The sequence below is a fragment of the Pteropus vampyrus genome, unplaced genomic scaffold, assembly GCF_000151845.1.
Source record: "Pteropus vampyrus isolate Shadow unplaced genomic scaffold, Pvam_2.0 Scaffold137, whole genome shotgun sequence".
Classification (NCBI taxonomy): domain Eukaryota; kingdom Metazoa; phylum Chordata; class Mammalia; order Chiroptera; family Pteropodidae; genus Pteropus; species Pteropus vampyrus.
This window is the reverse complement of record NW_011888918.1, coordinates 3620385-3631835: the sequence shown is the minus strand read 5'-3', so window position 1 is coordinate 3631835 and position 11451 is coordinate 3620385. Positions and strand designations below refer to the sequence as shown.

At 33.5% G+C, this 11451-nt stretch overlaps 1 protein-coding gene across 1 annotated transcript in view; it reads left to right on the top strand.

The window, feature by feature from the left end:
• The window catches only part of ERC1 (ELKS/RAB6-interacting/CAST family member 1), a 513889-nt gene that overhangs the window by 122442 nt on the left and 379996 nt on the right, over positions 1–11451 (top strand). The window contains exon 7 of the mRNA XM_011367885.2: positions 1912–2079. Coding sequence (XP_011366187.1) covers positions 1912–2079 — 168 coding nt within the window. The remainder of the gene's footprint in view (positions 1–1911; positions 2080–11451) is intronic.

The window sequence follows — 11451 nt, the reverse complement described above, 5'->3', positions numbered from 1 at the left end:
TTATTTAATCTTTAAATAATACAGTGGCACTGGTAACTTTTTCCATATTCACTAGGAAACCAAGGCTTAGAGAGGTAAAATAATTACTCAGAGACACAGTCATCCTCAGGTGTGATTGACTGCAAAGCCTGTGCTCCTAACTCTTAAGCAGAATTTGTGCTTTTCAACTCTGCTTCCCACTTAGAATATTTTCTTCCCTTTCTCAGTCTTTATGGTCAGTATAGCATTATTCGAAGATTATTTAATAATGCAGATGATGAGGAAAATGACATTCTGTATTTATTTTTGATCACCTGATTAGAGGTAGCTGGAAATTTGAGTCATCTTTAGGCTATGGTTCTTTAGCTGAGGAAGTGATAACACTTCAGACATTTCTCCTGAAGATTCATTCATACAACAAGTACGTTCTTAGTGCGGTCTGTATGTTATGGATGGAATAATACTAACCTGTATTTTTTGTTGGTTAAGATAGATTAGTATTGGTTAGTTATTAGTTATTAGTTTGTCTTACCACATATAAATGTGATAAGAAGTCAGTAATTTCAGTATCACCAATGAAACAAAAATACTTTTTATTTTTTTAAATTGAATATATGTAAAGTATTTTAATTGTAATAACCTTCGGTATAATGGACAAAACTTTTCAGAACAGTTTCTCATGAGGAAGTATAAAATAAAGTTTATTTAAATTAAAATTAGTCTTCTAAAAAGCACTAAAAATAAATTTCTAATTTATTGTTTCAGCAAGAAGACAAGCATTTTTCTCATATGCATGAAATGTCTTATTTACAGATAAAGTTATTCATTCAGCAAATATTTTCGTGTGCTTATTGCGTGCAGAGTACTTGATACAAAGAACATCAGTGGAAGATAATTGTAAATTATGTTTTCATCCTGTTATATAGATATATGCCGTCAGTTGCCACATACTATAATGACGTAGTGTCTTTCATGACATCCCTTAGTGCACAGCTACCTTGCTGACAGTAGACATAATATAAAAGCAGATCTGATTTCTGTTAATTTGGCTTACATTTAGAATAAAAGACTATTTAAAAAATTCTTAGAAACACAAATGTAAAGAAGATGCTAGATGTTTTCTAAGTTAAGATGAGAGAAATTTATAGGACAATGAATGGCATCTATTGATTTGTAGATTACTCTGTCAGAATAATTAAAATTTAAATTATACACCTCGATTCTACAGAATGAGATTTACGTATTCTTTATTTAAGTCATCCATTTAGTTGGAATGATATGTCATAGGTTATATAACTTTGTAGATGGAATCTTTTTTTAGGTAATAGCTTTAACTCATCAAAATTATAGGATTTTTTTAGAAGCACATTTATAATGCCTTATAACACTAAAAGTGGCTTTTAAGAAAAGAATTTTATGTAAACTTTTGTTCCCGAATGAGAAAAAACTTAAAAAAATATAGTAGTGGCTGCTTTCAAATTTAAATAGCAATATGAGGAATTTTCTTTTTTTCATTCTGAATTATATCTACACTAATCCTGCTTTACATTCTGAAGAGGTCTGACTTCATAAAATGAAAACTGTTTTATCAGCACAGTGTTACGTGCTTACTACTATCTCATAGTCATCTAATTGAATTGGGATATTTCTCCTTCCATTCCTTTTCTGAAGGATTTCAAATAATGTTTAGGAGACACAGTAAACGAAAATAGGAAACTTCTTTATTAGTTGAATAAGCTTTGGGTTTTATATTTTTGGGGGGTGGGTAGGTGGGTATCTAAAATCAGAAAATGCAAAAAAGATGAACTACATCCTGTCATAAAACTAATACTACATTTGGTTTCTTATCTTGTGACTCATCTGTCAGAGATCTAGATCAGAGGTAGTTGTTTCATTTCTGTTTTCTTTAAAACATTTTATTTTCTCCTGTAGATTGGTCAGGTGAAGCAGGAGCTGTCTAGAAAGGACACAGAACTGCTAGCTCTACAGACAAAGCTAGAAACACTCACAAACCAGTTCTCAGACAGCAAGCAACACATTGAAGTGCTGAAAGAGTCCTTGACTGCTAAGGAACAAAGGGCTGCCATCCTCCAGACCGAGGTAAAAAGAATTTTGGAATATTTGCAGGGAGTCAATTCCTTGGTACTTTTCATATGCATTACCTCTGCTCTTTTTGTTGTGCTTAGATTAAGGAGATAAGAATAATGTTATGATTAATTCTTTAGCAATGTGATCAGTTATTCTACTAAAATATAACCATCTTGTTTTTGTTGTTTTTGGATCTAACAGTTTAAAATTGTTGCAGTTTATATATGTTTTTAATACTTTGGACTTTCACTAAGTCTGTACTTGTAAGCATACTTTAAACTAACGTTATAAAATGAAAACATAGTTGTAAAAAAGAAATCTAAATGAAGCTTTTATTCTCACCCACTGTAAATCTTTTGGTCATAAATGACAATGAGCTTGATTATTCCATGTTTGGATTATTAAGTGTTCTTAATTTTTGATATTATCAATAGCATTAAGTGGCAAACTGTGGAATCTAGAAATGTTCTAGATAGGTCTCTTTTTGAACTACAAATCATTAGACAATGTGCCTTTATACCCTATTTGAAAATAAAGTCAGCATTTTTAGAAATCTGAGACGATTATCTTAGTCTGTCAGCCCAGATTTCAGGTAAGAATACACTAAGTAATTTAAGACAGATGAGAATCTGTCAGAGTTGTAGTGAGCAGGAATTGATGATGCTATTTGGATTTACTGTTTTAATGTAAATGCTTTTTAAAGGTCTCAATGAAATAGAGAATTTAGATAGGAATAAGTAGGTAGTTCTTCCTTATAGAAGAAAAAGCATATAGTATGAATTAGTTTTTCCTTTTCTTTTAAAGAACCAGATCATAGATAAATAAGGGTATAGTTTGATGGAAAAAAGAAATGGGGAATAGTAAAAAGAATGCATAAAAACATCATAGACCCAGAAGATCAGAATCTTCAAGTGAGGAGGGATGGGAAAATGACCAAAACTATTCCACGTAGTATTTTCATAGTTTGGGACGTAGTTGCAATTGAGAGATTTAGATGACTTAAAACTTAATTTTTTCTCTTTTATTCATGTGTCATTTTATTATCATAGCCAAAATCCATTCTACGTCAGAGGGTTATTTTGAGTATAAATCAGACTGGTTCTGGAGTCATAATAACTGAGTTTGAAGTTCAGCCTCACCACTTACTACCCAAGTGCTTGATCCAGGACATGTTATTTAACTTCATTGTGCCTCACTTTATATACCTGTTAAGATGATGAGAATAGGAATGCTTATCTCATAAGGTTGTTGTTAGGATTAAACTAGGTATTCACACCTAATGCCTGGCACACACAGTAAGGTCTTTGTATGGTAGTTATTGTCATCATTGTGATTCTTATAGTAAAATCAGCTAATATATATAAACTACTAGAATGTTAAAGAGAACATAGTTGGTTTTCTTTTCACTGGCATAAATTTAATTTAGAAGATCTGCTCTTTCATATTTTTGTTAAGCTAAATTTATGTTTATTTAGAGAATTTTAAATATAAAATTATCTGGAAAATGTGACTTGCAAGCTATCAATTTGTGGCTTTATTCAAGTTTTCACTTCAGTAACTGGTGTCCATGCAGTACTATGAAAGGATCAGAAGAGGGTGCCAGTGTTTTAGAAGTGAGCCTACTTCCAGGTTTGCTACTGTGATAGCTTTGGATGGAGGCAGCAGGTGTGGGAACCAGAGAACCAGGCAATTGGTTGATGATAATGCAAACATTTAAAAGCTTGTCACAGTCTAATAAATGACTTTTTCCTCTTGGCAATCCATCCTTCTCTTTGTGCCCCTCTCAAATAATGTTCTTATTAGCTAGGTCTCACACAGATGGGCTTGTGATTGGTTTCTTGTACCATAGAGAATAAAGACTGTATTTGTGGTCCTTCCTGAATGATTTTTATATTTGATTTTAGCTATTGTGGGAGTAACTGAGTTTCGATGATTACTTCATAAGTTACTAGGACAATTGCTCAAATATAACTGTCTCATCCTAAAATATAACAGTATAAAAGCTAACTTCCTTTTGAATTTGAGATGATTATATGAATGTAATATGCCTACTTATTAGCATTAGTTTTTTTTTCTTAAGTTACTCTGGTGATACTTGACAAGGGTCACTTTTTCTAAAGCAACTTTCTCATGTAAGAGCCCCTAATAGGAAGTTTGAACCTGCTCTTTGAAAGTTCTCAAATATTTCTATAATTTGATCTTAATTGATTTTGTCCTTCTCTCTGCAGCTATCCTAGACTTTGGTCTAACTCTCAAATCACTAAATTAAGCACATAGGATAAAGAACATGGATCAATGAGTTTTTTTAATGTTAAAATTTTTTAAGGAAAAACAAACATGGGAAAAGACCTGATCTTTTTTCCTGTTCAGGGTCCAGGGAATTCAGCTCTCTCATGTTGGACAGTGTACATTGTACAGTATCTGTGCAAATGCTTCTGCTTTATGAACATCTCTTTTAATCTGTTGACCTTCACAGAGGTGGTCTGGATTTAGTAACACAGTGTTCAGAAGCATGGGCTTTGGAGTCAGACCTAGGCTTGAAACACAACCCTCTACATTAATTAGTTCTGTGACATTAGGTGAGTTGTTTTACTTTAATACTCCATTTCCTGATCTCTACATGAGGATAATAATAATAATACCAAGTTCCTAAGGGTAATATGGCTAGAACAGCTAAAATTATGTAGCTCTCATCCGAATTTGGAGGGAAATATTAAACATCAATGGATTAAAAAAATTTTAAATACCTTAGAGTTTAGAAGTACTTTTATTTTATATGACCTGTATTATTTTATTTAATCTTCAAAATGATGGTATGAGTTAGGCAAGACAAATACTGTTTTCTTGCTTTTCTATCTGAGAATTATATAAAGGATTTAATTAGCACATTATGCTAGGACTTGGGGCCAATCTCACTAGTAACCCAGGGGCTTTCGATAATGGTTACAATATTTTTTAGAAATTTTCCATTTTTTTGCCCACGTTCTTGTTCTTAAATCTTAATGACATACCATGGACCACTCATTGAGTTTTTTTCCCTGGTTGAGTTCTCATTGTACACAGCAGAAATGATTTTATCAATAAATTAAAATAATAGAGATCTTACTGTCTCAAAGTAGTACCATTTTTTCTTACTTTTCCAGCACATTGAGTTTTGGAATTCTGTTTATTATAAGTGGATGTTATCACCAATATCTTACTGACAGAGGAAGCAGTTCTTCTTTCATAGTTGAGTCAGAGGATCAGCGTCCAGTACAAAGTAAAGAACTGCGCTAGCTCCAGATGTTCAGGCACTGGAGCTTGGACGTTGCTATTTAACATGTACCTTCTGCGTGCAGTCCCAATGTGGTGCCCCAGAATGCCAGCCTCTTCAAGCTAGTGTTCTGACTTCCTCAGTTTACTGAGAGTTAGTAATACATTCTTAAGACTAGAGTGCAATTTTAGAGATGATCTAGTTTTTCCATAATTAAAAAAAAATATATGATAATATCTAACGTTAAATGCTTTCTGTGTACTGTGCAGGGTGCACATATTTTTGTTCATTTTTCTGAGATAATCCTCACAGTAACCTTCTAAGAAATAAGAATTGTAGCATTTTATAAATGGGCACATTGAAGCTTAGAGAGATTGAGGTTGCATGACTTAACTGCCTGATTACCTGAGATTCAGTACCCGATCAATTAAAACTCCAAAACTTATATTTTTGATTATGATGATGTATTATCTCCCTGTGGAATCTGAGTTGCAGAGAGGGTAAGTGACATGCTGGAGGTCTATGCAACTATTTGATATTAGTTTTGAGACTAGAACCTCTATTTTATGACTCTTGCTAATTATGATATGACTCTTGTTCGATTGGTAGTTTAGGGACTAGCTACATAGAAAGGTGGGAGAAAAAGAAACAATTCGTGTTAGAGATGAGAAAAGGATGCAACCTAGAATTTAGAATACTGGTAATATATAGCTTCAGAAAAAGAGGCAGGCTTTCATGACATGAGATTATGAAAGAAGAGAAAGATGTATGGATTGATTCCTTTATTCATTCAATAGTTATTTGTAGATACCAGCTAAGGACTTTTCTGGGCACTAGGGATACAGTGGTGAATAAAACAGAAAGGCTAGGTCTCTCTCCCACCATATCCACTCCTAGAGATAACACAGAAGTGGGGGAAGTTGAAGAATCTGACAAATTAACATAAATATTGTACAATAGAAAATGATCGGTGTGTGTGTGTGTGTGTGTGTGTGTGTGTGTGTGTTTGTGTGTGACTGCTTCTCTCTCACATTGTTCTGGCTGGATCATCACCCTGTCACAACTGTGAGCAGTGCATAGCCTCATATCAGTTATGAGGTAGCAGTGGGGGCAGGTGCTACGGGGTAACAGTAGTGTGCTGTTCAAGCCAACTTTTGAAGGTAGACTGACCATCTTCTGAGTGCTCCCCCCTCTCTTCACATCCCCTCTATATCTGAGGTAGAGGATCGCTTTAGAAAAAGAGCTTTGGTACAGGAGAGATGCAGATTATTGCACCAGCAGCTCTGTGGGGCTTGTTTCCTGCCACAGCCACTTTCCCCACTTAAAATAGTGAGTTGGTACCACTCAGAGACTTGTTTGGGGAGATGTAGATAATGATAAGCTTAAGAAATTGATAGGAAAATGTAAGTAAGGATGTTTATACACTAGGGCAATGAAAACGGAATGTGTAAGTTTCAGAACATCAGTGTAAAATGCAGTTTATCCAGGTGAGGGTAGAAAAGAATGGAGGGAGGAAGATAGTGTGTAGACATCGTGAAAAAATTTGGCTGAAATAAGTATGAATAATTGGAAAGGCAATAAAGTGCAAATTAGTTCAACTTAGATAAAAATACAAATCTCAGTAAGGCTAAAAAATATCGTGCAGATTGTATGTATATATGTATGAATGTTATCAATAAGAATTAAAATAAGACAAACAGCCAAATTAAAAATAAAGATGTAGAAAAATTAAAAAAATAAAAGGTCTATCAGGAAAATATGACTCCCCAATGTTTCATTTTAATACTAGGGAAATTATTTTTAAGGCAAAGAAGTTATAAAGCACAAAGAGCAGTGTTATATACTAAAACAAGAGCAATTGATCAAGAAAATATGATTGTGGACAGTTATACATCTGATAATATGTCTTAAAGTATATGAAACAACATTGGGGAGAAATAGATAAATCAAGATTAGCAATTGGTCATTTTAATATGCTCCTTTCAGAATTTGATAAAGGTAAACAAAAATTGAGAAAATTTCAATACCACTAATAAGCTCAAACTAATAGGTAGAGGTGTGTGTGTGTGGAGAGAGAGAGAGAGAGAGAGAGAGAGAGAGAGAGAGAGAGAGAGAATAACTTGCACTGACAAATAGAGAATAAGCAATATTTTGAAGAACTTACTGAGCAATCATAAAATTAATCATGTACCAGGCCACAGAGGAAGCTACAAAAATCCCTAGGAATCAAAGTCACATGGACTATGCTTTCTGACCCCTAATGCAGCAAAATTAGAAGTCAACACAAAATTAAAATAAGTTTGAAATCTGAAAACATACCACTGAATGACACTTGGGTTAAAGGAGAAATATAAAAATTTTAGAAGTGAATGATAGTAAAAGCACTGCATATCAAAATATGTGGAAGAGAAAGTAAAAGAAAATCCATGGGACATAACTCAAGTAGGGTTTAGTTGGAAATGTCTAGCATTTTAATTAAAGTTATTGGGATAATATTAGTTAATAACATTGTATAAATTTCAGGTGTATAGCTTTATAATATGACATCTGTATACTCTGTTGTGTGCTCCCCACCCAAAGTCTAGTCCATCTATCACCTTGTATTCAATAGCCTTTACCCTCTTTGTTCTTCCACCCTCCTTCCTTTTTGGCAGCCACCATTCTGTTGTCTGTGTCTGTGTCTATGGGTCTTTTTTTTTCTATGTTCATTTGTGGCTTTATGTTTTATATCCCACATATGAGTGAAATTATATGGTTCTTGTCCTTTCTGCCTGATTTATTTCACTTAGCATAATACACTCAAGATCCATCCATGTTATTGCAAATAGAGATATTTCATCTTTTCTTATAGCTGAGTGGTATTCCAATGTATAGATGTGCCATTTCTTCTTTATCCAGTCGTTGCTCGAAGGATACTTAGGTTGTTTCCATGTCTTGGCTATTGTGAATAATGCTGCAGTGAATATAGGGGCACATATATCTATATGAATAAGTATTTTCAAATTTGGGGAAGATACCTAGAAGAGGGATTACTTGGTCACATGATAGCTTTTTTGTTCATTTTTTGAGGAACCTCCATGTTGTTTTCCATAGTGGCGGCACTAGTTTTCATTCCCATCAGCAGCATATGAGGGTTCCCTTTTCTCTACATTCTCTCCAACACTTGTCTTATTTTGTGTCTTATTGATAATAGCCATTGTGAGCTGGTATCTCATTGTGGTTTCAATTTTGTATTTTCCTTACAACTGGTGAAACTGAGCATCTTTTTATATATGATACTGAACATCTTTTTGTATATCTGTTGGCCTTTTATTTCTTTTTTGTGCCTAATTGCACTGGCTAGGACTTCCAATACTATGTTGAATTACACTCGCAAGAGTGGGCATCCTTGTCTTGTTCTGGATCTTAGAGGAAAAGCTTTTAGTTTTTCACCATTGAGTTTAATGTTAGCTGAAGGTTTATCATATACGGACTTTATTAAATTGAGGTACATTTCTTCTATACCCATTTTATTGAGTTTCTTTTTTTATTATAAATGGATGTTATATTTCATCAAATGCTTTTTCTGCATCTGTTGATATGATGATATGATTTTTATTCTGTAATTTGGTGCATCACATTTATTTGTGGATATTGAACCATCCTTGTATTCCTGGAACAAACCCCACTTGATCATGATATAATACTTTTAATATATTGTTGTATTAGATTTGCTAGTATTTTGTTTAGGATTTTTGCATCTATGTTCATCATATATGTAATTTTCTTTTTTTGTGTTTTCTTTGCCTGGTTTTGGTATCAGAGTAATGTTGACCTCGATTTTTTGGAACAGTTGAATGTTTGGTAAAATTCTACAGTGAAGCCATCTGGTATTGGACTTTAGTTTTTGGGAAGGTTTTTGATTCATTTTGGTTTTCTAACTATAGTTCTGTATTTAGGTTTTTCAGTTCTTCATGGTTCAATCTAGGAAGATTATACATTTTTAAGACTTTGTTCATTTCTCATAGGTTATTGAATTGGGTGACATATAGCCTTTCATAGTATTCTTTTGTAATTCATTGTATTTCTATGCTGTATGTTGTAACTTTTCTTTCATCTCTAATTTTTTTGAGTCTTTTCTCATTTTTTTTAGTCTAGCCAGAAGTTTGTCAATTTTATTTATCTTTCAAAGAACCAGCTCTTTGTTTTATTAAGTTTTTATATTGTCTTTTTGTTCTCTATTTTATTTATTTCTGCTCTAATTTTTATTATTTCTTCCCTTCCTCAGACTTTGGGCTTCATTTGTTCTTTTTTTCCGAGTTCTTTAAAGCGTAATGTTATTTTGTTTATTTGAGATTTTTCTTGTCTCAAGGTAGGCTATAAACTTCCCTCTTAGAGACAGAAGTGTGGATGTTATAGGTTGGGGGAGGGGAGAATGGAGAGTTTTTTAATGGATACAGTGTTTTAGTTTTGCAAGATGAAAAGAGTTCTGGGGTTTGGTTGTACAACAATGTGAATGTACTGAATACCACTAAACTATACACTTAAAATGGTTAAGATGGCAAATTTTTTGTTATGGTTTTTACCACAATTAAAAATTTTTAAAAATTACATGGACAAGAAAAAGCAGTTTTAACATTAAAGTGAAGAAAAAGAAAAGAATGGAGACCTGCCTTTTTAGATCTGAAAATGTATCACAGAGCCATAAACCAAACAAAACCAAACAGTATACCCCAGAACAGTGTAGTACTAGCATAAGAATGGGCAGAAAGACCAGTGAAAAAACAATACAGAATTTGAAATCAGAGACATGTATATGGAGCGGGTATCATAAACTAGTGTGAATTGAGGAAGTGCTATAAAATGGACATACTGTATGGAGAATAAAGTTAGCCACCTACCTCATACCAGTAAAACAGTGAACTCCAGATTGATTAAAGATCTCAATATGAAAGAGAAAATAATAAAGTTAATTAATGAAAATGTTATATTTTAGATAGGATATCTTAAATGACTCCATTAAATTTCAGTGTTTTTAGTCAAGAAAGAACACCATTGACAAAGTTAAACAAATGGGTGGCTGGGAGTACATATTTTCAGTACCTCCCAAAACACCGAAGATTGAGATATGGGATTAAAAAAAGGATGCTTACAAAGGAGTTAGGAAAGATAGCGACTGTACTGAGGGAGGAGAGGATTTTAACGGGCAATTAATAGACAAGGAAAGCTAAGTGATGAACAGATACAACACAAGTTCCTCAATTTTATTAGTAAACTGAAACGTAAATTTCAAAGACAATGAAATACTATATTTCATTCATCAAAGTGAAGGAAATTAGAAAAGGAGATAATATTCAGTACTTGTAGGTTTTGGGCTAACAGGAACATCAAGATCCTAATTGGTCCCAGTAATCCCACTCCTGAATATAGTCCCCCAGAGAAAATTTTCTGCTGATCCACAAGAGGACATGCATAAGAATATTCACTATAGAACAGGAGTTGAAGGCAACCAAAGTGTTTATTACTGGGAGCGGCGTGGGGGGCGGGTAGGGAGGGTGGGTTGAATAAGTAAGAACAGTGGATATGGACTATGGAATTCTATGTAAAAGAAAAGCAATGACCTAGAAGTATTTATAGGTGTATAGCATTTATATAAATAACACATGTGAATATAAAAATAAGCTGCTATATTTCTAAGATTTCTAAGATACACGCATATTCAAGAACATATTAAACACATTATAATGGCTGCATATTGAAGGAGGACTAGATATTCGACATGAATGGAAACATAATAGTAAAACTGCATTGCTCAATGACGGTTTTAAGCAAATTGAGGAATGAGAATAATTTAGTTCCTTCTCCAAGTTGATAAAAGTTTGAAAGCAGTAATTTTGACTTCGTAACTACTATGAGGGTAAGTTGGATATGATCTGTTGCCCTATTGAGCTCAGAGTTGATTTGGCTTATCTCCCTGACAGGGTAGATGTCCATGTTTTTCCTCATCCCTTCCAATACTGAGCATCTGTCAACAAGGACTAGAGTTGTTCTGAGGGATTATTGTATTTGTTAACTAAGAGGCTTGGATCTTAATGGTGACATGTGAATAGCAAATATACCTCGGCCCTAAATGGGGTAGAGATTTGACATTG